This window comes from Cydia fagiglandana, chromosome 4 (genome assembly GCF_963556715.1).
Source record: "Cydia fagiglandana chromosome 4, ilCydFagi1.1, whole genome shotgun sequence".
Lineage (NCBI taxonomy): Eukaryota > Metazoa > Arthropoda > Insecta > Lepidoptera > Tortricidae > Cydia > Cydia fagiglandana.
This window is the reverse complement of record NC_085935.1, coordinates 19,334,141-19,359,769: the sequence shown is the minus strand read 5'-3', so window position 1 is coordinate 19,359,769 and position 25,629 is coordinate 19,334,141. Positions and strand designations below refer to the sequence as shown.

Below are 25,629 nucleotides of genomic sequence, written 5' to 3'. Positions count from 1 at the left end.
AAAATACCTCTTTAGTCACTACAACTATCATCTGTAAAGAATGTAAAGACGCTGTGGCCAATGATGATGATGATGTCTCATCGTCATTTCAGACAAAGAGAATCGTATACGCTAGTACAACAGAGGGCCTACCGCGACCCACGTTCGACGTGTTGCCTCTCTGTAGCACTTGTAAATTCGTACGTAAGTGTGATAGGAAGGCAACACGTCGAACGTGGTTCGCGGTAGGTAGTATATTCTTTGGCCCTCAGTACTAAAGAATATAATACTCATGCTCAGTACCCCGTGTGCTTGTTATTGCACAAATATTGCATTATCCGCATTAGCTTAAAACAATTACTAGTTTTGGAATGGACTCAACCTGGTTGACAATGACAGTTTTTCCTTGTGTCAAAAGGAGCTTATTTGCGGTTTATTTACTTTTAAAGTAATAAGTAAAGAAAAAGCATAATTTAAATTTGTGGCATTTAATTGAATCAAAAATGGAAGAGACCGAGTCCGAAAACGTGACCAGTACGCTATCTCACGACGACTTGCTCGAAGTTACGAAGTCTACTGTGTGTACTTTACTCAGTTGTGATCCTTTGCTTGCCGATTTGCCAACTGATATTATACTAGAAGAAATCCTTGCTCAGGTAAATTTAAATAATTTCTTCTTTTAGGAGAAAAACAAATTAAGTTTAACAGGAATTTACCTTATCTTTTCTTTGCAGATTGCAGTTGAACATGGGCAATCTATTACAATTTACATATCACGAGAGGATGAACCAACTTTGAAAGTTATTGTAAGTACTAAGCATCAATGTATTGTCATTTTGCGTGTAATTACTTTTTTTGGTGTACTTATTCCCATTTGTTCCCGCTGCCTACATGAGGCTGGGACAGAGTTGTGAATGAAATGTTGCGGAAGAGTACTTTGGTGTTCCAGGGACCTCACCATATAGCAGCGAGGTGGCGGTTTCGTAAGTTCACACCTGAAAATCATCTATTCTTATGACTGGCACTATTTTATACCCATTTCTCTTTTCTATAACACCAAATTTTGACGACCGGTCTGGCCTAGTGGGTAGTGACCCTGCCTGCTAAGCCGATGGTCCTGGGTTCGAATCCCAGTAAGGGCATTTATTTGTGTGATAAACACTAATGTTTGTTCCTGAGTCATGGGTGTTTTCTATGTATATAAGTATGTATTTATCTATATAAGTATGTTTATCGTCGCCTAGCACCCATAGTACAAGCTTTGCTTAGTTTGGGGCTAGGTTGATCTGTGTAAGACGTCCACCAAAAAAAAAAAAAAAGATGTGTTTTGTTGCAGGTCCCCCAGAATGCTTCAGTAAGGGATCTCAAAAAGGCTGTTGCCAGGCATTTTGAAATCTACCAACAAAGGACTGGCAGCAAAGTGAAGATCTCCTGGAAATATATCTGGAAAACCTACAATTTGTGCTTTGACTCACTTGTGTTGGACAATGATAATAGCACCATTGAAGACTATGGGGTTACCAATAAAGTGACACTGACTTTCAAGAAGAGGAGAAAGAAAACTAAGAAATTTTCATAGTATCATATATTTTCTAAGTTTAAAATATACGCTTATAGATATTCCACATGACATGACACTTGTTATATAATCTTAAACATAATATCCCATTCCTTTAATCAAAAACATAATGTATGTCACAAAATAATAATAATTGTTTAACCCTTTAACCGCCAGAGTCTGATATATAAGACATTACATATCCAGCTCATTTCGCCACAGTCTGATAAATAAGACAAAGATCTGATTTGGTTTTTACAGCACATTTATAACTCCCGTAACTATGCCAACCTTACTGTGCGTGGTACAATTACTGTCGGTGGCGACACGAGCACGCTCGATCAAAAATCGCTGGCGGTTAAAAGGTTAAAAGTACTAATTCCACTCTTCAATGAAGTTGCTACATGTGTACTATTTAGTACTTACTATTCTGTGATCCTTTTTTTATCCAATAATAGTTTAATTTTACTTAATAACAAAAAGCTTAGTTACAGTATGAAATAATATCATCTTGCTAGCATGGACAAGGTTGCCTAAGACTTGCAAAAATACTAAGTTCTTTTGGAGGCCTGCAGTAGTCTCTCCCTACATTGCTTAGTAAATACGCCCCTTATCCTATTGTTTACATCCATGAGGGGGGCAGCATTAGTCATAGGGGAAATGCTAAGCATATTAAGGTTGGCTGTCAATATTGACTCCTTCAACTCATTATCCAAGGGAAAAGATCATCCGGATGTCACTCATGGCTCAAAAATCTCCGAACATGGTTCAAGCAGAGCACATGCTCATTATTCCGCGCAGCTGGGTTTAAAGTTCGTACAGCACTAATGATAGCCGACCTCCGGTAGGAGATGGCACTGGAAGAAGAAGTCAATATTGAAATCACATGTAATAAACTATTATTATCTGGCATATTCCCAACAACAGTCAATGCAGCAATTAAGCAGCTCCTGTCATTCACAAAGCCAGTAGCATTACCAACATTTTACAGTTGCTCAAAGTCAGGTTGCGGCGGGGGCTCCTGCGGCAGCGGCTCGAAGTCGCCGAGGCTGTAGCTCGGCTCCTCGTGCCGCGGCGTGGCCAGCGGCCGATCGTACGCGTCCTTCAGGAGCTCCTGGTCGTGCTGGAAATATTACATCAATTACAGAGTTAGCTCTATGACTAGTTATCGGCGCCATCTTGACAAAACAAATCGGCACTGCTTAACCTTTTGGCCGCCGGACCTAGTCCGCAAAGACGCTCACTCACACGCCAGAGCAAATTTTAAGTAAACAACTAATAAAAAGTTTAGGGATTGCAAATAGTGATATCGATATTTACAATATTATGGTAAAAATCTTTTTAATTTAGCTTTGTTCTTATCCTGTTTTAATTTCATTCCAAATTGCCAAAATTAAACATATGTTTTACACCCGAAAATGTTTAAAATATAGGGATTTAACATAAAAAACAACCACTAAACAATGTCGATTCAAGACGTGATATCGCCGCACTAGGCTGTACGAGAAGTCTTTTATACAAGACAACGGCGCCCATGAACTGCCCGCAATGCAGACAGACAAGGACTGTTTCCGCGCGGATCAAGTAATAATAGTCTCTAGGTCAACGGCGTAAGCGCTTGTCGGTACGTAAACTTTATTGGCGTAACGTTAAAGCTGCGCATCATGTGTCGATAAAGTCAATATACCGGAACTGTTTTAGTGAAAATTACACGTGGGTTGAATTTTTAATGAGTGAAGATATTATTCCGGAATTAGAATTTATCATTATAATTTCAGTTTGGTTTACATTAATCTATAGGTAAACTCTTATCAAAAAAACGTTCAACGACTTGTTACAAAAAAATTACACATTAACTTCAATGTTATAACAATAAAAGTAAAGTCTGATAAACAGGTATGTCTCTGTACCACACTTGTGCGAAGCGGTCGCTGCGGTGTATCCCTTCCCACTAACGCTACGTCTTACGTAGGCGAACAACGCGCGAACGCGGCGCGGCGCGGCGCGGCGAAATCAATCCTTTGATGCCCATTGAAGTGTCCTACGTAAGCGATCTCGTTGCGAACGCGGTGCGGCGCGATTTGCACGCGAATGTCAGGCGCCGCGTTCGCGCGTTGTTCGCCTACGTAAAACGTAGCGTAAGCTATAAAATAACATCAATTATTTTTTTTATTTATCTCTTCTGCAATTAAATAGTCCACAATCTACAATGGCAAATTTACTTGTCTGGCTCTACTTTATAGAGCTAAAGAAGCTACCTGAACTTTAAATATAGTTATGCCTATCTGACTCTCGTTCTACGTATTCTAGTAAGTAGTTACCTACTATTCGTTGAAAAAAATTGGCGATTAACAAGTGTTCAAATACTTAGATAAAAACATATTTCTGACTTTATATTTCCTTTAAAAATTCCCATATCGAGTTAACATTCCCATCCCTAGCTGTCTTTTATACAAGACAACGGCGACGAGGAACATGAAAAATGTTGAAAATTGGAGCAATTTTTTTAAATGCCTTATTATAAAAGAAGGGATTTATATAGCGGCTTAAAAAGCAAATAAATGAAAAAACAAAGACCTTAAATATGAACACGAGTGTAAATGAAATTGCAATTGTTATTATTTTCATATTAACTCAGTGGTTGAATTTGTGTCTTGTATACAAGACGACGGCGCCAGCGTATCGTTCTATCGTTGTCTTCTATACCGGACAACGGCGGTCAAAGGGTTAAAAACCAGTTTTCGATAAGTGTGTTCTGTGAATTGAGTAATTAAACTTTAATTATAGTTTCTGATTAAATACTGACAAAATTTAAGGCAGTGATATGTTGATAAAAGTGTAAAAGACACGACACGAGTTTACGATGCTGAGCCCTGGGGTCTTATATGACTATCTATTGTGACTGAGGCACTTTGGGAGAACTAAAATCAGTACATCAATAAGTTTGGCTGGCATTCACATTGGAGCCCGTTTACAAAGTGGCAAACTCGCAATAACTTATCCGCATTGACTTTATGTCTGGAAAAATTAAGTATTCGAGATATAGGGCCGGTTGCACCGAACCGTCTGTCACCATTAAAGCGTTCGCTAAATTTTATTGTACGGGAAGATTCATAGATCTCTGCTGCGTAACGTTGATCAGTCAGTTAACTGGTGGTCGGTGCAACTGGCCCGTAGTGCAGGGGTCGGTTGGTGGGCTACCTGGTCGGCCTGCAGCACGGAGGGCGGCGCGAGGTCGTCGAGCGAGAGCTGCGTGTTGAGCACGGACGGCGGCGCGTAGTCCGGCGGCGCGCTCTCCGGCGGCGGCGGCTGCTGCTGCTGCTGCTGCTGCTGCTGCTGGCAAACACAACCATTATAAGGGCTCATTTAGACGATGCGAGAACTCGCATGCGAGTTTCATTCCATTGCGGTTTTTGATCGGTCGATTGAACGTAACCAACAGTCCGCAATGTAACTAAAATCGCATGCGAGTTCGCGCGCAGTCTAAATCAGCCCTAACTATTATAACTAAATACTTGCTTTCTTATTTTCCGATGTTCGGCAATAATATTCTATTCTTTGTGCTGGGTTCTCTGAGCTGTCTCTCGGGCGAGGCTGTTACAATTTCTTTGCGAGACAACTCGTTTTGTGTTGAGTGGGCCATCCTAAAATGTCAGCACGTATCAATGGACGTAATAAAAATGAAAAGAGATATCAACTCACAACAGGGAGCTCCTCTAGGCGAGGTGCGAACACGTCGTCTCGTACGGTGTTCAACTTGGCGGCGTCTTCCGATATGTAGGCGGTCTTGTGCTCGCAGCTCAGCAAGTGTGTCAGCATGTCCGTGCCTGCAAAATAATAAAATTGTAGTCGGCTTTTGGGTTAATTTTCGTAAAGAACCACATTTTTGGAAGTCTGTCGAAAACGTACTCTTTGTTCCTGGAATAAAGATATATTACATTATCTAATAGGCTAGAAAGTGACTGAGATAGACGAGTTAATTTGTGGGACGATCCGTCAGGGGAGTCTTTGAAGATACGAGTCCATTTATTGCATTTTCGGCAGAGTTATTACAAAGTGCGAGTTTTTGGACCTATAAACAACCTTTCTTATATCTAAAAGGATTAAAAGCATTACTTCAAGTAATGCTTTTAATCCTTTAGTAAATTATTTACTTGGCACTATCATAAATGATCTAATGAACTTGGTGCGTTGAGATTGGTTGAGTGTCGACCAATCAGTGTGTGGAAAGTAAAAGTGAGCGGAAATGAAATATTCAGGAAATGCTATTTTGATTTAAGAAATGCAAAATTTAACCTTTTGAACGTCAAACGGCGCATCCATTTGCCGTGCCACTGACGCCACGGTGGTAAAATTTAGTTTTGTGAATAAATAATGCCAACCTAAAAGTGGGGTGCTTTTCAGTAGATTTTCATCAAAAAACGATCGACATCAAATGCCGTCTTTGGCGTAGTTGTTACGATTTTGCGTCGACGTCAATTGCCGTCTGTGGCATTCAAAAGGTTAAACCCCCATACAAAAGTATGAGAAGTTTCTGAATGTGAGAATTTCACAATTTTGGAAACGACCTTCGACGACATCACAGTAGGTGTGCCGCTAGCAATACAGCGTGTACTCACCCACGCGGGTCGTGTAGGAGCACACGCAGTGCAGCGCGGCGGGCGCGGCGCGCGGCGCGTCCTCCAGCGAGTGCGCGCCGGCGCAGTAGCCGCTGTGCCGCAGCATGGCGCGGTAGCACGACGACGTAAACGAGCACTTGGTACAGGATGATGATCCACTGGAAAAAAAAGATTTTACGAATCAGTGGTATCGAGTCAAAATAGTAAGTGGCATCGTCACTAAAATGAAATGAAAAAAAAAATGCCGGTTAAAATGATGTGGTCGCAAACATATCACCAACTTACGGTATGAAATGGCGCGTGGCGACGCATTGCAAATGCGTACCGTGATCTTATGACGCCATTAAACTTTGTACATGCGAATAAAACATGGCGTAGTAGGTACCATCGCGCACATTTTTAACTGTCCATCGGTGGATCGGTGGTGGGGGTGTTGGTGGTATGGTATGCCTTTTGTAATAAGGTTCACCGATGTAGTTTGTACTCACAGGAAATGCTTGTCGCTGTCTAGAGCCGTGTCGCACTCGCGACAGATCATGCCGTCGGGAAGGACTAACGTCACGTCTTCGTACGTGGCGCTCATTGTGTGGCTGGAGGAGTCCTTCACTGGCGGTCGGGCCTTGGTCTAAAGAAAAAAAAACATTCATTCATTGGTTCACACTTTAATTTTGCACACCATTATATTGCCAACTACTGAGGTAGATCGGTCGCTCAAATATCGCAATGTATCAAAACTCGCATAAGAGTCGTGGAGACATCTAAATGGCCATTTATTTATTGCGCACATTGACAGATTTTAGAAGAATTTATACCACGAACGGCGGCTATGGAGAGTTCTCCCTGTCAAGATTTTCTCAAGAAACTGCGCATTGGGGTTTGTAAAAAAAAGATGAGCTATGAAACCGGTTTTTATAATAAAATAAAATATTTGTATGTCCTTTACCTTAGGCTTGTTGATGAGATGCTCTTCGGAGCAGAGAGGAATGGCGTTTTCAACCGTAGTGTGGTCACGCACTTGATGCTCCTTCAACTGACCTGTAAAAACAACAGGATGACATCTAGCCGTCAAGAGGTTATATTTGGTGGAATTCTTTCTCTGAGATTTTTTTGGCCAGTGTAGCCCGGCTCAGCATAGGTATCTAAACTTTTTTAACACAAGAGCCACTCCTTCGCTTACAAAAAGTAAGCTAGCCCAGGCCAGATTACATGGAATTTATCTTTCATCGAGGGGCCGGACGTAGCCCGCAGGCCGTTTAGTTTGGAAACCTCTAGTATAGAAGATAATTTGGTCGGATTCGATCGTGAAACCTGATAAATTTTTGAGAAGAGTTGTAAGACTGGATAATTTGCCGACTCACCGAGGTGCACAAACTTGAGCACGCAGCGGTTGCAGCGTATCTCCAGCTCCATGTCCTGGTGCTGCTGCAGGTGGTCGAGGAACAGCAGGATGTTGGCGGTCAGCTCGAGCACCTGGGTCACCTGCACTTGAAGACTGGACTAACTGAGCACTCACCGAGGTGCACAAACTTGAGCACGCATCGGTTGCAGCGTATCTCCAGCTCCTTGTCCCAGTGCTGCTGCAAATGGTCGAGGAACAGCAGGATGTTGGCGGTCAGCTCGAGCACCTGGGTCACCTGCACTTGAAGACTGGACTAACTGAGCACTCACCGAGGTGCACAAACTTGAGCACGCAGCGGTTGCAGCGTATCTCCAGCTCCATGTCCTGGTGCTGCTGCAGTTGGTCGAGGAACAGCAGGATGTTGGCGGTCAGCTCGAGCACCTGGGTCACCTGCACTTGAAGACTGGACTAACTGAGCACTCACCGAGGTGCACAAACTTGAGCACGCATCGGTTGCAGCGTATCTCCAGCTCCTTGTCCCAGTGCTGCTGCAAATGGTCGAGGAACAGCAGGATGTTGGCGGTCAGCTCGAGCACCTGGGTCACCTGCATTTGAAGACTGGACTAACTGAGCACTCACCGAGGTGCACAAACTTGAGCATGCATCGGTTGCAGCGTATCTCCAGCTCCTTGTCCCAGTGCTGCTGCAAATAGTCGAGGAACAGCAGGATGTTGGCGGTCAGCTCGAGCACCTGGGTCACCTGCACTTGAAGACTGGACTAACTGAGCACTCACCGAGGTGCACAAACTTGAGCACGCATCGGTTGCAGCGTATCTCCAGCTCCTTGTCCCAGTGGTGCAGCAAATGGTCGAGGAACAGCAGGATGTTGGCGGTCAGCTCGAGCACCTGGGTCACCTGCACTTGAAGACTGGACTAACTGAGCACTCACCGAGGTGCACAAACTTGAGCACGCATCGGTTGCAGCGTATCTCCAGCTCCTTGTCCCAGTGGTGCTGCAAATGGTCGAGGAACAGCAGGATGTTGGCGGTCAGCTCGAGCACCTGGGTCACCTGCACTTGAAGACTGGACTAACTGAGCACTCACCGAGGTGCACAAACTTGAGCACGCATCGGTTGCAGCGTATCTCTAGCTCCTTGTCCCAGTGCTGCTGCAAATGGTCGAGGAACAGCAGGATGTTGGCGGTCAGCTCGAGCACCTGGGTCACCTGCACTTGAAGACTGAACTAACTGAGCACTCACCGAGGTGCACAAACTTGAGCACGCAGCGGTTGCAGCGTATCTCCAGCTCCTTGTCCTGGTGCTGCTGCAGGTGGTCGAGGAACAGCAGGATGTTGGCGGTCAGCTAGAGCACCCGGGTCACCTGCACTTGAAGACTGGACTAGCTGACCACTCACCAAGGTGCACAAACTTAAGCACGCATCGGTTGCAGCGTATCTCCAGCTCCTTGTCCTGGTGCTGCTGCAGGTGGTCGAGGAACAGCAGGATGTTGGCGGTCAGCTAGAGCACCCGGGTCACCTGCACTTGAAGACTGGACTAGCTGACCACTCACCGAGGTGCACAAACTTGAGCACGCAGCGGTTGCAGCGTATCTCCAGCTCCTTGTCCTGGTGCTGCTGCAGGTGGTCGAGGAACAGCAGGATGTTGGCGGTCAGCTCGAGCATCTGGGTCACCTGCAGTTGAAGACTGGACTAACTGAGCACTCACCGAGGTGCACAAACTTGAGCACGCAGCGGTTGCAGCGTATCTCCAGCTCCTTGTCCTGGTGCTGCTGCAGGTGGTCGAGGAACAGCAAGATGTTGGCGGTCAGCTCGTGCCCGTCGGCGTACACCTGGATCACCTGTTAACACAAATTATTTTATAAAAACAGACATTAGCGCCAAACATAATATAATACCCCTCTTTTTGAGTATTGAGATAAAAGCTAAAAACACGCGCGACGGCTAAACCTTCCGTCGCAAGTTTCGCGCGACGCGCCATATCTTTTGTTCCTTTCTAATTTCCTGTAAAAATCGATCAAAACTGGTCGCCATTTTGAAAATTTTCTATTAATGTGCTGATCGCGTTAACTGACCTTGAGACAGTGCGGGCACTGTACGGAGTGGTGCTTGGCGTGCATATCGCGGTAGTGGTCGGCGACGAGCGGTAGTCGCACGCGTCGCAGCCGTACGGGAGCTCGAGAGATGTGTGGCTGGCGTTAGCACTGACCTTGAGACAGTGTGGGCACTGTACGGAGTGGTGCTTGGCGTGCCTATCGCGGTAGTGGTCGGCGATGAGCGGTAGTCGCACGCGTCGCAGCCGTACGGGAGCTCGATAGATGTGTGGCTGGCGTTAGCACTGACCTTGAGACAGTGTGGGCACTGTACGGAGTGGTGCTTGGCGTGCTTGTCGCGGTAGTGGTCGGCGAGGCGCCGCTGCGACGACGCGCGGTAGTCGCACGCGTCGCAGCCGTAGGGCAGCTCGAGGGGCAAGTGCGTCTTCTGCATGTGCGTGGCCAGAGTTAGGACGGCTGCGAACCGGACCTGTTGGAAATAAATGCGATTTTGTTAACGAAACAATTGGAACTGAGGTGAAAGTGGTATGGTTCTCATTGTCTACCCAAATTTAATGAAACTTTTTTACATATAATCTTTTCTATTTTTAAATTATAAAGGTCTTAAAAAGTGTATTATAAAATGTATTACCAGGTCAGTGTGGCGAAAAGCGTCATAGAAAAGCATGTAAGCACCTTACAGAGGGGCAATTTCGACTGCGGGAAATTTCAGTTAATAATGTAAAATATGGAAAATATTTCGATTAGTTTAAATTATCCCGCAGTTTAAATTGCCCCCGTACAGTCAGCAGCAGAAGTCGCTATACTCTCCAGGTGCTCAAAGAGAGGTAAACGTTTAAACCGTCAAAAAGTTGTTGTCTGTCATGGTAGCATTTACTTGTGAGCGCTCAACATGTCACAAATATCTAAACAGTCGCTATTCATTAATTTCTACACTTACAACAAATCATTGATACCTTAGCTGTCAAAGAACCACTGGTATCTAAGCGGTCAACGTGTCAAATATATCTGAACAATATGGAAAAATAGACGTTTAAAGCATACATGTATGGTCGTATATTGAATGAATAATAGCTATGCTAATTTCAGGTAAAGCGTTTTGACAATCATCGAAAGCAGTACAGTTTTGTCATCACATACATCTATCTCACGTTTTGCCCTTCAACCATTGACAGGGGCCTGTCAGTCAACTTACTGCAAACTATTTCTTTTATTGAATAGAATCATCAAAACGAATGAGTGACACATAGCGAAAGCTAACTGAAGCCGAATTTAGAGCCAATTGTCAAGGCACGTTGTGGTCTTGTTACTAAGGCGTTTGCTTTTCAAAGCAGAGACCGCGGGTTCAAATCTCAGTCGGACGCACCTAGAGATTACAGCTTTTTTTTTTTGGGTTTCATTTCTATTATTACTTTGTAGTTTTATTTTATATTAATTTCGCATACGTTTATATGTTTTTAGGGTTCCGTACCCAAAGGGTAAAACGGGACCCTATTACTAAGACTGCTATCCGTCCGTCCGTCCGTCCGTCCGTCCGTCTGTCACCAGGCTGTATCTCACGAACCATGATAGACAGTTGAACTTTTCACAGGTGATGTATTTCTGTTGCCGCTATAACAACAAATACTAAAAACAGAATAAAATAACGATTTAAATGGGGCTCCCATACAACAAACGTGATTTTTGACCAAAGTTAAGCAACGTCGGGCGTGGTCAGTACTTGGATGGGTGACCGTTTTTTTTTCTGCATTTTTTTAGGGTTCCGTACCCAAAGGGTAAAACGGGACCCTATTACTAAGACTTCGCTGTCCGTCCGTCCGTCCGTCCGTCCGTCCCTCCGTCCGTCCGTCCGTCCGTCCGTCCGTCCGTCTGTCACCAGGCTGTATCTCACGAACCGTGATAGCTAGACAGTTGAAATTTTCACAGATGATGTATTTCTGTTGCCGCTATAACAACAAATACTAAAAACAGAATAAAATAAAGATTTAAATGGGGCTCCCATACAACAAACGTGATTTTTGACCAAAGTTAAGCAACGTCGGGAGTGGTCAGTACTTGGATGGGTGACCGTTTTATTTTTTGCTTTTTTTTGTTTTTTTTTTTGCGTTATGGTACGGAACCCTTCGTGCGCGAGTCCGACTCGCACTTGCCCGGTTTTATTTCCGTCTTTTTTGCATTATGGTACGAAACCCTTCGTGCGCGAGTCCGACTCGCACTTGCCCGGTTTTTTGAAGATATGTCACATGTAGCGTATGTACGGCTTTCTAACAGGACGTTGTAGGTTTGAAACCGCAGTGGGCGTTCCTTAGATTACTCCTGTGCGGAATGCCATTTGATGTTTACTGCTAGGTTATACTAACAAAAAGTTCAAAGATATACAGTATATATCAGAACGAAAGGCCAAGAAAGAGACCCATTAATGTTTAGGTCATAACTGAACACTGAACCACTTTTACTATGGGACCAACCCCGAAAACGCGGAAAAATAATTGGAAGTTTCATACATTTTGCTGGTCTGATATTGAAATTTTCCATGGGAGAGTAAATTTTTTTCCGGGGTTTCGGGGTTGGTCCCATAGTAAAAGTTGCTCAGTATGACCTAAACATTAATGGGTCTCTTTCTTGACCTTTCGTTCTGATTCTGATACATACTGTATACTTACATATACCTCCGTATACTCTATCCTCTCTGCTAAGTTGTAAAAACAAAATTCGTCATTCCTATGGTCAACAGTTAGCATATTACGTAGGTATATGCAATATATGCATGGCAGTGATGGTTTTATCGCATAGGTACATCTATAGAAGAGGAGGCACCGTTCTTCCGGATCATGAGTCCAACCAACAAAATAAAGAGAGGAGTTATAGTTGGATATGCTTAACACCTTTACTGCCCGTGCTCCTCACGTGGGGCCACGGCTAGCCTCTATTACAAAGCCATAAGGTTTACATGTCAGATTGGGACAGTGAACGTGTTAAGTTTCAATTCTATTATTTTCTCCTTCGTTCTTTGATCGATTCGGAGCATCGTATTTTAGTACTATATAGTATAATTTAAGCGGGCTAAATAAATATATTAACATATAATATGCTCTACGGTTTGGAAGAACGGCCGCCTATGATAGTTAAAATAAAAAACCGATCATTCTCGTAAAATCTAAGTACTTACTACTTATTTATTGTCTAAGTTTGACACTTGACGATAAAATACTTCTTTAAGAAAGGAGGTGTGAATTCGTAGTTGCTACAGTTTTTTTTTTAAAGTTAAACAGATAAAATGTTGATGCTTAGTTACCATTGAAATAACAACTGCTTAGCAACTGGTGGCACCCTGGCTGCTGACGTACGTGATTTGACGTACGTGCGTGTAGGTATTAATGACAGCAGCTTGAATTTGATTGCTTAGTTACCACTGGCTTTCTAACCGTTATTGTCATTGTGATTAAATAAGGGTGTATGTGTTAAAGAAAAACTCAGAAGCTAAGATATATGTGACGAACTGAAAGCCTACGCTAAAATGACAACTTAGATGTCCTTATTTTTGTGACGATTGAAGTGTATATTTTTTCTTGGACACCTTGCCCGCTCAGGTATATCTGCTGCTGACTGTACACCTTACACATATGTCAAGAAATTCAAAGATGTGTCTGAAGTTTCGAATCTGTATTAAACGTCCTCCATTATAGTTCAAAAGCTCTTTATTTTTGCACTTACCTCGCAGATGAGGCAAGCATACGTAAACAAGTCAGGCGTCTTGGTGTCGCTCGGGTGCTCCTGCTTGAGATGCGCCGTGAGCTCATCATCGGTCGCGAACCGTATGAGACAGTATGAACACTGGGCGGTCGAGTCCGGTGCGGAGGCAGGCGCGGGTATGGCGTGCAAGAAGAGATGCTCCATGAGGGAGATGTTGTTGGTGAACTCGATGTGGCATGTGGGGCACTGTGAATGGACAAGAACAGGTTAATTCACGCTGGTGTTACTTTAGCAAGGATAACTAGAACAGTACTTAACAACACAAAATGTTTTAAAATGTCCACTTCTTCTTAGAAAATTCTACTCAATTTGAGTCTTAACAACACACTCACCTCAACAGTCCATCGACATCGACCGACCGACCGCTCCATCGACACAGACTCCTCCGGTTTCATCTACTTCTTGATATTCTTCAGCTGTAGATCGTCCAGGTCATCGTAGGAACGCACTGCATTGCGTCTAGAGCGGGGGATGAATAAGAAACTCACCTCAACAGCAATAGAAACCTTCTCGACCGACCCCTCCCCGCCAATCTGCCCGAAATAATACCGCTCCATCAACACAGTCTCCTCTGGTTTCATCTCCTTCTTGATATTCTTCAGCGGTATATCGTCCTGGTCATCGTAGTAACGTACGGCTCTGCGTCTAGAGCGGGGTCTAAATAGGAAACTCACCTCGACAGCAATAGAAACCTTCTCCACCGGCCCCTCCCCGCCAATCTGCCCGAAGTAATACCGCTCCATCGACACAGTCTCCTCTGGCTTCATCTCCTTCTTGATATTCTTCAGCGGTACGTCATCCATCGACGTAAGAACGCACGGCATTGCGTCTAGAGCGGGGGATGAATAGGAAACTCACCTCGACAGCAATAGAAACCTTCTCCACCGGCCCCTCCCCGCCAATCTGCCCGAAGTAATACCGCTCCATCGACACAGTCTCCTCTGGCTTCATCTCCTTCTTGATATTCTTCAGTGGTATGTCGTCCAGGTCGTCGTCGACGTACGAACGCACGGCTTTGCGTCTAGAACGGGGAGTTGGCTCTTCTTTCTCTTTCTCCTTTTTCTGGTCTCGCTCTTGCTTAATCTTCGTGCGGCGGAGGGCTAGGGGTATCTGGAAGAGAGAATAGTGATAATGAAAAACAGAATAGAAGGCTCTGCCGCCATTAATTGCAATATTTAAATAGTTTCGGGCAATGTGAAACTTGGCTTTTTATATAAAAAAACTTTTTACTACTACTTAAAAAAAGGATAAAGTAAAATTATTATCCTATTTAAGTATATGCGTTATCAACTGATATGTTTGAAGTCGGCGCCAAGCCAAATGAAGGCTATCGTGACTTTTTGGTGCGATTTTTGAAATAAATATATTTTGAATTTGATAAGGATGGCACGGACTGCACCAAGGTGTGGGTTCGGTTTGATCATCATCCAGAGGAATTGATTTCAAAATATAAAGTAATTAAATTATTAATGTTATCGTCTCATAGAAAATATGAATTACGCGCCTTTTTCTACTGACAAAGTCGTTTGACCGGCTATAATTAGTAACCTATATATTTATGTCTAGTCCGAGTTTTCGCCGAACGCGTTATCACTGAGGAGGGCGGCGATGCCAGTTCGACGCCGTAGGTCTCTAACAACGTATGCAGTAATCGCAGTTGAAAAGACATGCAATTGTTTATCTTGTTCTCTTTGAATAAGTTCTTTATTTAAACGATGTTTTTCATGCAAGTACTGCACATGCGATAAGCAGGGCAGTGTTGTGCGTTGTCAGCGACTGGGTCTTTCTCGGTATTAAAATCTTCAATGAATAGTCTTTGTTAGCGTTCCGTACGATTGGTTGAACATGATTTGTGTTTGGGTTTCGTTTGAATTAAATAATGGTCGAAGGCGGATTAGTGCAGAAGGTTATGAGATGCCACTCATAAGTTGTAGGTTTTGTTTATATGTGTTGAATTAGGTATTGCAGAAGGGATTTTGTTTCATTCAGAACTGATTAAAATTTGGTTGCATAAAAGATCTTGGTTGGATGGGTATGGCTTATATTATATGGATATTGATTTACCGATTTGGGTCTAAAAATGTCGTTTAGACATCTGTTAAATTGAAATGGTTTATTAACACCGAAATTAAATTTAGGTTGGTTTACCGCCGGTTTTGGTGGTTGAGTTTATTTTGTAGTAAATTATATTATCTTCTTTTCATAAGCGGGAATGATATTTAGAGCGATGTTAAATAAATCCACGGAACCAGCATCCATTTTACAAATAACATACATACATACATACATATAATCACGCCTATTTCCCGGAGGGGTAGGCAGAGACCACGGATTTCCATTTGCTACGATCCTGACATACCTCTTTCGCTTCCTTCACATTCATAACATTCCTCATACACGCTCGCCGGTTTAGGGTGCTCTTGACCTGGCCTTTCTTCAGGATTTCCCCGATCTGATCAGAGAAAGTCCGCCTAGGTCTACCCCTTCCAACTCCCACTTCCACTTCTCCTTCATACACTCTCTTTGTCAGCCTTCTTTCCACATGTCCAAACCATCTCAACATACCTTTCTCAATTTTTGTCACTACATCTACATCCAGTCCACACTTTTCCCTTATCACACTGTTCCTAATTCTATCTTACAATCTCACACCACACACACTTCTCAACGCTCTCATTTCCACTGCATTCACTTGGCTCTGATGCCTCTTCTGCCATACCCAACTTTCGCTACCATACATAAGTGTCGGCACCAACACCCCTCTATGAACAGCCAACCGTGCTTTTTGCGACACCTTCTGGCTGCTCATAAAAGCGTTAAGTGCCCCATTCACACGATTCCCAGCATTCACTCTCCTTTCAATGTCTTTATCATGCTTACCGTCCCTAGTGAACAAGGTTCCCAAATACACAAACTCTTTCACTTGTTCCACTCTTTCTTGACCAATCGAAATTTCACAGTTTGTCATATTTTTTTCCTTTTCAAATACCATTACTTTCGTCTTTATTTTACAAATAAATTAGAACTATATGGTTCAACTCAAGGTTAAAACTAATACTAAACACAGATCAACAAGTGTATATGAATAAAAGCCAACGGCGATCGTTGTCAGTAGGTACAGTAGATAACACAAGTAAAGAAGTACAGTTAAGGAGGAAGGTTAAGTAAGGAACTGGCTGGACTTACATCAATATCAGCATTTTTTTGAACTTAATTTCCGATCCGGAGAGACTGCGCGATTAACTATTGGTTCTCGAAATGATTAGTTTCTTTTTTCACCAAAATCGATTCAGTTCTTTAGCCGTAAAAAGGTTACACAAAAACAGACAGAGTTACTTTGACAAATTATTGGTTATTGAAATAATAACTTTTAGTATTATAATTAAATTAAATTTACAAATTATTCCCGATAATAAGGGTACGTGTTAGCTTTACGATGTGATGTATAGTTCTGAGATGACGCGCGGGGCACACTCTTGGGCTCTGCCCTCACATTTAAGACACTAACACATAACACGCGTTTATAATATTAGTACAGATGTATTGTGATTTTAGACAAAGTATTATTTTTGACCGTTATTGTTACTGTTTGGCTTGGCACCGACTTCAAACATATCAGTTGGAAACCCATATACTTAAATATATTTTTTTTACAAATAAATAGGTTTAATAAAAATAAGTCATTTTTACAAATAAAAGAAAACCTTTTTATTTATTTCATCATCATTCTCTTGCCCTTTTCCCATTCACTTGGGGTCGGCGCAGCATGTCTTTCTCTACCTTTTACCTTTTTTTCTTTTTTTTTTAAACCTTTTTATTTATTTGTTACACATTTTTATAATGTGTATATCGTATTTATCGTTTAAACCCGTTAAACTATGATGAGGCTTATAACAAAGCATTATACTAACCTCTTCTTCATCATCATCGGGGACGTAAACTGTCTTCTCCTTCTTCTTCTTGCGGGGCGGGGGTTCAGGGCTTGGCTCCTTCTAGCGGCGTCCACGCTTCCCGTGTCCCGTCTCTTCTGTTGCAGATGTCTACGTCCTAGCTATACACATGTACTAACCTCTTCTTCATCATCATCGGGGACGTAAAGTGTCTTCTCCTTCTTCTTCTTGCGGGGCGGGGGTTCAGGGCTCGGCTCCTTCTTGCGGCGTCCACGCTTCCCGCGTCCAGTCTCTTCTGTTGCAGATGTCGATGCGTCCTCAGTGTTCTTTGATTTCTACAAAAACACCATTTTGAGTTCAAATCATAAATTGCATTGAATCAACTTTATTTTAAGTAAAATTGGGTCATATTTTGGGTAATTTGAGCTCGTGGCCCGTGGCATTGAGCTAGTCGATTTATCAATATCGCTATCGGTATTATTTTCAATTCAACAAATTATCAAACATTAATTTCACTCTTTTACGCACCCGGGAGTTTATTTTGCGTAAATTATCAGTCAATGACAGCTGCATGAACTATAGGGGGCAGCATAGGATCCGTCAGATTTTTGGCGCGATGCGTAAATGTGTGGTTTATGCTTTCGTTGTAGCCCACAAGATGGAAGAACCTACTATGCACAAGGAAACGTACCGACGAGAACGGTAGATGGTAGCACTTGCTTTGGCAATGTACATGGGCACATATGCACAAAACAGATAAGTACAGAAGTCAATCACATTTACGTACTTTACTTTTCATACCTACGCTCGGCGGTCGCTCTAGGGTTGCGATTGTTGCGAACTGACTTATGCACAAAAAACTATCGTCGTAGTGGAACTCGTGTCTATCGTATCGTATCTCGTATCTAGTTGTTTGATTTATTGTTGAGGATGAAACGGGAAGAATGGAAATATAAATTAATAATAACATTAATAAATGCATTAGTGTTTTTATATTTTACTTTTATATGCATATTATAATTAACCTAACTTAAGAAGAAAAATGAATAAAGAGAACATTAATAACTCAAATAGGTATTTTAATTTTAATGTCATTGTTATATTACAAATTTGCCACAGAAAATATCTTGTGACGATTTCGAGTTTGACGAAATGCACGATTATTATATTTTAAAGTGTAATAAATTCGCATTCTCATGTACAACAATGTAATAAATTCGCATACGCATTCTCTCTGAAACCACTGGTAGCTTAAAAAACGACAATTCACCGTTTAATGCTGAATTTAAACAAACGTCCACTGTACAGTTATAATAACTTTTTGTTTTGTTTCTCCATTATTGCACAAAAAAGTTCACAGACGCGTATTTCAAGCGGATGGCACGCGCGCTCGCACTGGTCCCAACTGGTCCGAGATATCGTGTCTATGTGTGCGTTGCTCGAGCGCGCTTTGTATGTAGATTGATTTCTGTACCTATCTGTTTTGTGACATATGTTTCCGAATCAGGCCACAAGATGGCAGACCCTCCAACGCGCACGGTTCCCTATTAAAATTTGGAAACCGGCCAGCTACATTAAACATCATTAATCATTTACAATACTAGGAAGATCCGTACCTTGCTAGGATATTTCCAGTTCTTGAATGGATTAGCTGCGATCTTGTTCAGACGGACAGTAATAGCGTCCTTGGAGTCGAATTTGGTCTGTTCCGCGATATGAAGCACAATGTTTTCGAACGCTTGCCCGGGCGAGATTCCGAACCTGCAGATTAGAAAAAAAATAAAAATAAGGGAACTTTAGATCATTTATATTGGAAGTTTGTTTATTACTTTTCTGCATTACTTATAATTTATTCAAAATTAACAGTAAACTTTCCTTAAACAACATTGAAAGGAAATAAATCATGAAAAGTGGCAGTGGAAATCCCAACTTAAAAAATACCGTAATGTATAATTATTTAAATAGTGTCTTGCCCATTAATCCCATTATTTTCAATCGATGTTTTACTTCTACATACAGCTCATGCAGAAAATATGGATGGTTTTTTTATACGACGATCTTTCTTACTGACTGTACTATTATTTAATATAATGATCGTCCTTTAATGATGACTATTCGGACTTTGTTGATTTTTGATCGACTACATGGTTGGTTTGCTTTGCTTGCTTAAGGCTCTAGTAGTTCCGCCTACGACTGTCCAATTTTTCGTTATACCTCTCCCTCCACACCAGCTCGTCCAGGAACTGCTGTATGATCTGTCTCGACAGCAGCGAGAGCGTGTTCTGGAACATTCTCGGCACGATCCTCCTCAAGTACTCCATGATGTTGGCGTTGCTGTTCCTGGCCGGGGTGTCCGTGTGCGAGGACGATTGGTGGACATTCTTGAAGCCCATGGACACTAGGGTGCCTTTGTCGACTGTCAGGTCGGTGAGGATGACGGAGGACGGGTGGACCCAGGTGACGAGGGGTTCGAGGATTTTTTGGAAGCGCTTTTTGTAGTTTTTCTCGTGCTCGGCTAAAGGTTCCACGGCGCGGAGACGAATCTGAAATAGAGGTATAAAATAATGTTAACATTGGTGTCTTTGAAATCTTTGAGAATCCGTGTGTACCCATGATAATTTTAATGATAATCTCACCAGTTTGTCGGCAGGGTCCAGCACGCCCAGCACCTCCACCTTGACTTGGCGCTGGGTTCCATCGTGGCTGGTGGTCCCGAGGGAGATGACGCCGACCTCGACCTTCTTCCCAGCCCCACCAAGCAGGCTCATGTGTTGATGGATGGCTGAAGTGCACACTGCTCGCAGCCAGGTGAATAGACCCTGCGAAAAATTACAATAGATATTAGATTTATCACATCAACCCAAAGATGTCACTGCTGGTCATAAGTCTTAACTCCACACCCACCAGTAGTGCTTGTTTTTTTTTTGTCCCTAACCTAACCGTCCCTAACAGTCTAAAGCTACGCCTTACTGCCCAGTAGCGAAGTGAAGTAGTGCGCTGCTCCCATCTATCTTGAAAATATCATTGATCTATGGTAAGATTTTGATGTGCTTTTCCACTTTCCTTAGCTATTTGAACAGCTAATAAAAGTTCGTGACTAATAAAATTAAATTTTACCTTGACATAGAGATTGTCCACTTTGACCCACTGCACAACGTTCTGCACATTAGTCTGGCAGGCCCAATGGTAAACCAGCTTCAAAAGCACGCTCGGAGGGAAAGTGGCTCCTTCAAAGATGGAACTGCAGAATACAGACACGAAGCGAGTCGGGCAGCATTCGGAGATCCAGACGTAGCCCCCGGAGAACGGGAACTTGGATACGTCGGAGTACATGCCTGGAAATAAATGGGCATTATTATGGCGTCAAGTGTTCAGACATTCACAAATAAAACTGTCTGGGCTTCCGCAGATTTGTTATAATTTTGACTGGGTGTCCGGAAGCTTTTTTACATACTCTCCAACCATATGAACAATTTCATTATTGTGAAAAATTATTTTGCTAAGGTGACCGGACAGACCGGAGATAGACGATATTTTCGTGAATATGTCCGAGGTTTTTTGCAAGTTTACTGTAGCGTTGACAATTTAGCCATATTCGTGAATATCCTCAGATAGGTGCCCCGTAAAATCACAGTCATAGTGTGTTATATTGATCTTACCCAGCTTGAGCTTGTTGCCTTGATGTATCACGCACCACTGCTCCGACCGCACCAGGCCCTGTTGGATGAGCCACTCGGTGAACTTCATGGGAGTGTGCATGAGCACAGACTTCACTTTGCTGTCAAGAGCCGACCGGTCTGCGGGCGGTTGCGTGTCTTTAGCGCGGAGGTAGGGGCGAGCGACCACAACCAGCGATGGGAAGGTTTTGCCTGGTGAAAGTAGGTAAGTAAATGAATTTAATGACAATGGAAACAAAGCGTTGCTAGCCTAGCGGTAATAGCCTGTTTTACATTGATTAGTGTTGGTGTTTAGTGCGAGTTCATACTTTTATTACTAAACGCAAGTAACAAATGTATGAACTTGCACTGAATAAATGTTGATGTTTGCACAAACTTAACACTAATAAATGTATAAACAGGCCCTAAGGTTGTGGGTCCGATCCTTCTACTCGTACTAGAATTTCTAGGAACTTATGGCCGAAATACCATTCGATATTCATGGTTGATTTTTGATCAACGAAAACTTCGTAAGGAAATCGGAATAATTTAATAAAACATAATTTATATTAAGTACTTGCGCTTACTCTTGGTATTTAGCGCCTTAAATGGCGAATCGTGGCAAAAACAAATAGTGTATTCTACTCTTTGGTTTCGTAGGGCCTTTGGATATGAGTTAAATTTGTTAAATGTCAAAAAGTATCGCCATCTTCTCGACAGTAGGCCAAACATACGGCGCCATCGCTCGAAAACATATTTTTTTATCTGTAGGTTTTTAAGTTTTATGTTTATTTCTTTCTTTCTTTGTTTTATCATTAAAGTAGATTATATGGTTAATATAATAAATATTATTCAAGTCACCTTGCAGCTTATTAAAGGACACCTCCCTGGAGTCGGCCACGTTCTTGTTGCCATCGTCCTTGGTGAGATCCACGATGGCCGTGGTCTTGGTGGCGCTGCCGGTGAGCAGCCCTCCGATGGCAGTGGCTTCCGAGGGACGCACGTTGGTGACTACGCTGCCTGTGGACATCTAGTTGGAAACCCCCTTAAAATAAATAGTGTGATCTTACCTTGCAGCTTATTAAACGACACCTCCCTGGAGTCGGCCACGTCCTTGTTGCCATCATCCTTGGTGAGGTCGATGATGGCCGTGGTCTTGGTGGCGCTGCCGGTGAGCAGCCCTTCGATGGCAGTGGTTTCCGAGGGACGCACGTTGGTGACTACGCTGTGCATATCTAGTTGGAAACCCTCTTATAATAAATATTTAGATCTTACCTTGCAGCTTATTAAACGACACCTCCCTGGAGTCGGCCACGTTCTTGTTGCCATCGTCCTTGGTGAGGTCCACGATGGCCGTTGTCTTGGTGGCGCTGCCGGTGAGCAGCCCTCCGATGGCAGTGGCTTCCGAGGGACGCACATTGGTGACCACGCTGTGCTCATCTAGTTGGAAACCCCCTTATAATAAATATTTAGATCTTACCTTGCAGCTTATTAAACGACACCTCCCTGGAGTCGGCCACGTTCTTGTTGCCATCGTCCTTGGTGAGATCCACGATGGCCGTGGTCTTGGTGGCGCTGCCGGTGAGCAGCCCTCCGATGGCAGTGGCTTCCGAGGGACGCACATTGGTGACTACGCTGTGCACATCTAGTTGGGAAAATTGATTATTCAGAGTTATTGGTAAAACAAATACAATGCTTTTACACTGCATTTAGGCAGACACATAATTTACATATTGGATTACATTGTTCATTATAATTTTTTTTTTATATAAAATAATTTTACGTCATTAATATATGTTCCATCATTTTTAGCTATAGTAATAGTTATATGATAAATATGGGGCCCAATACATTCCACAACTCTTCTCTTTCCGAACAGACTCTAATAAGTATTATCAGTGAAATAAAAGCAGATTCATTCATAATAATGTTAATGTTGTATTTTGTGATGAATTGTAGATTGTTTTCTTTTTCTTTTAATTTTCTGTTTAAGTTAGCAGTGGCTTGGTATTATTTTCTGTTATGCTGTTAAGCTTGTTTGAAAACAAAAAGGAAAAAAATCATATGTTTCCTTACTGGATGGTGCAAGAGTCTTATCTTTGGTCTTGGTGCTATCCTTGTCTTTCTTGTTCTCCTTGTCCTTCTCCTTATCCTTCTTCTTCTTCTTGTGGCGCGGCTCAGAGTCTCTGTCGGGAGACGGGGAGTAGTCACGGTCTTCTTCTTTATTCTTTTTGGGGCGACCTGATTTGCGGTACAATATATTAATAAAGAATGCTATGCCATTCTATTGTTATTTTTGTTTGTATATCATGTACTCAGTATCTTTATAAAATTTCCAGATTATACTCCAAAACTGCAGTTCAAAATTGTTAAAAAAATGGTATCATGTTCCATACAATATTTATTTTTGTGATAAATTGTCTGAACTCTGGTAATAACAATCAAACATAGTCCATATCCCGGTTGATAAAAGTCTAGTGAAATAAGTTGTGTGTTTGTACCTCTCTTGCCAGTCCTACTTCCTTCCTTGGAGATGGAGAGTGAGCGAGATCTAGATCTAATGATCTCCGCGCTCTGTCTCTCCAGATCCTTCAGTACTGGTTGCCTGGAAAACATGAATTGAGCAATTATTATGAATTACAAAAGCGCACACAATGTTGTTAGCTATTGTGCCACAGACAGACTGACAAACACACAGACATTGGCGCCAAACATATAACACCCCCCTTTAAGCGTCAGGGGTTAAAAACCAATAATTTCAAAAATATAAATAATGATTAAAGCAAGCTATGGCTTGTAATCATGTAAAGCATGTTAATAACCTAAGAATGAATATATTCACAAAATTCCAGGACCAGATCGAGATTTCCATTTGTCAGTATGGTTCTCATTGAAATGGAAACTGCCAAGAGCATGGCCTAAACACAAACAATCGTCTATTCTATACCAAAAACTGTTTGTTGATATTCGTCAGTTTGTAACGAGTTTTGACAATACAAAAGTATTATTGTGATAATACTCACTTCCCAAGCAACTGGTATGCAGTAAACTGGTCGCCGTTATACACAATCTGACCACCGGTATCCTTCACCAGATCGTCAATCTTGGTCTGAATGCTCTTATACTCGTCGTCGGCATTCTTATAGGCATTCAGTTGGCATTCAGAAAGCTCCTCCTCCCAACACTCCAGCTCTAACGTGGGAACATCAGGCCCAAAGTAAGTACGCTTGTACAGGTCAGCTTCAATTATCTCGGGCTGAGGCACAGGCACAGGACTCACCTCCTAAAACAAAAATGTTTGTTTACGACTTCACGCCGAAGGAGACTTGTCGGCTTTTAGGTAATAGGGATTCTGAAGAAACTGTACCTCTGAATCCACCTTCATCTTTTTTAACTTCATCGCAAGGGTATCCTCCAGACACTATGCGGTAAACATTTGCGAAATATGCGCTGAAATTACGGGACACCTAAAATTTGTATTCATAGGCAGAACACAGCGTCAGTCAAAGTCAATGGCGATTTTGAATGAATGACTGAATGTTGAATGAAAGGAATGGAAGTCGAACCATTCGTCGAACTTAGAACGAAGGTCGGCCATCTTGCGGCCGGAATCGGAAACATAAATCATTAAAGTACACTACACAACTTCTTTCTAAATTATATGAGGATTATTAGGCACGAAAAACTTGTTTATTGAACTGTAACGCTATACTTTTCAATAAAAAAAAAATTAAATTATAAAGTAGCTCTTATAAAATTATCGATTCGTTTTGTTGCATGATTAAGTTAAAAGTATCCATATCAAGGCCTGTTCACTTCCTAACAAAGTTATGTCCCCAAATAATTGCGCATGGGTGCGCCTTAAGCTTCTATGTGTGCGTTGGCCTCCGGGAAAAAGTTGCGAGTAATAAAAATAAAAACATTTTTCTACAGCAACATTGCTCCCAACTCTGATTTAAATTATCACGAATTTTATACAATATTAATCATAAAACGGGACTTAAAACGCTTAAAACTTAATTACATGCGATTAAGTTTTATAATGAATATTTGCTTCCAACTGTCTTTATCAATGTTCATAAAATATATGGAGGGTAGGTACGTCTACCCACCATAATAAAAAATATATTTGTCAATGACTATGTCCACCTGCTGTGGTTAAAGTTCATAACGAAAATTTTATTTATTAACTCTTTAAATAATACATACAACGTGTACCGCTACGTACCACTAAAGACTGTAAGTCTGTACCTACATGGATTACAGCAATGCACATAGAAAATGTGCTAAATGCGGAGCAACGGCTGTTGAAGCAGCCAGAGTGAAATTTACAACTTTAGTGGGTTCAGAAGGAACCGAGTCATAACGCATCTGGAAAGCGTATTAATTAACCGTGAAGAAATGTATGAATACAAGTTGGAAATCTGTGTAAAATGCCGTGTGTAAAGTGTAGTGTATCTGTGTGTAAAGTGTAATAGGTAGGCATACTTAATGTTATTTGTATAAAAGGTACTGAAAACTTTGTGAATGCGCTTTATTAATGTCTATTTTTTTATTAAGTTGCCAGTTGCCAGTTTGCAGTGTATATTTTTTATATATAAAACATTTTTTAATAAATAATATATATAATTGTTAATGGGATTATTTTACTTCGATATTTAAAAATTATGTGGACTGTATTCAAACGAAATACGAGACGAGATACGAAACGATATACCGTGGAACTTAGGACAGGCTAGGTCAATTGGTAAAAGCACTCACCTTG

The 25,629-nt window shown here is 42.1% G+C and overlaps 2 protein-coding genes across 2 annotated transcripts; one reads left to right on the top strand and one right to left on the bottom strand.

Moving 5' to 3' along the window:
• The first annotated feature begins 401 nt into the window (after nt 1-401).
• LOC134663983 (U11/U12 small nuclear ribonucleoprotein 25 kDa protein-like) lies at nt 402-2,025 on the top strand. Its single transcript, XM_063520540.1, has 3 exons — nt 402-635; nt 714-785; nt 1,316-2,025. Exons 1-3 carry the CDS (start codon nt 483-485, stop codon nt 1,556-1,558), a joined length of 468 nt encoding a protein of 155 aa, XP_063376610.1. The 5' UTR covers nt 402-482; the 3' UTR covers nt 1,559-2,025.
• A 122-nt stretch (nt 2,026-2,147) lies between these two features.
• LOC134663984 (uncharacterized) lies at nt 2,148-24,371 on the bottom strand. The gene is made up of 21 exons (XM_063520541.1): nt 24,232-24,371; nt 23,888-24,147; nt 23,366-23,469; nt 22,941-23,105; nt 22,345-22,509; nt 20,868-21,077; nt 20,326-20,543; nt 19,845-20,027; nt 19,423-19,751; nt 18,825-18,969; nt 17,388-17,543; nt 14,177-14,428; nt 13,280-13,504; nt 9,855-10,034; nt 9,220-9,352; nt 7,100-7,191; nt 6,645-6,781; nt 6,157-6,314; nt 5,240-5,364; nt 4,739-4,873; nt 2,148-2,660 (listed from the first exon to the last, which is right to left on the bottom strand). Exons 1-21 carry the CDS (start codon nt 24,262-24,264, stop codon nt 2,523-2,525), a joined length of 3,543 nt encoding a protein of 1,180 aa, XP_063376611.1. The 5' UTR covers nt 24,265-24,371; the 3' UTR covers nt 2,148-2,522.
• Nucleotides 24,372-25,629: the final 1,258 nt, after the last annotated feature.

Excerpts from the sequence above, each read along its gene's own strand:
- LOC134663983 (XM_063520540.1), top strand. The coding sequence starts at position 483 with ATGGAAGAGACCGAGTCCGAAAACGTGACCAGTACGCTATCTCACGAC. Across the intron at positions 636-713 it reads TAGAAGAAATCCTTGCTCAG|ATTGCAGTTGAACATGGGCA; the intron begins GTAAATTTAAAT and ends TTTTCTTTGCAG. Across the intron at positions 786-1,315 it reads AACCAACTTTGAAAGTTATT|GTCCCCCAGAATGCTTCAGT; the intron begins GTAAGTACTAAG and ends GTTTTGTTGCAG.
- LOC134663984 (XM_063520541.1), bottom strand. The coding sequence starts at position 24,264 with ATGAAGTTAAAAAAGATGAAGGTGGATTCAGAG. Across the intron at positions 21,078-22,344 it reads GTCGTTTAATAAGCTGCAAG|GCAAAACCTTCCCATCGCTG; the intron begins GTAAGATCTAAA and ends TACTTTCACCAG. Across the intron at positions 18,970-19,422 it reads GAGCTGGTGTGGAGGGAGAG|GTTCGGAATCTCGCCCGGGC; the intron begins GTATAACGAAAA and ends TCTAATCTGCAG.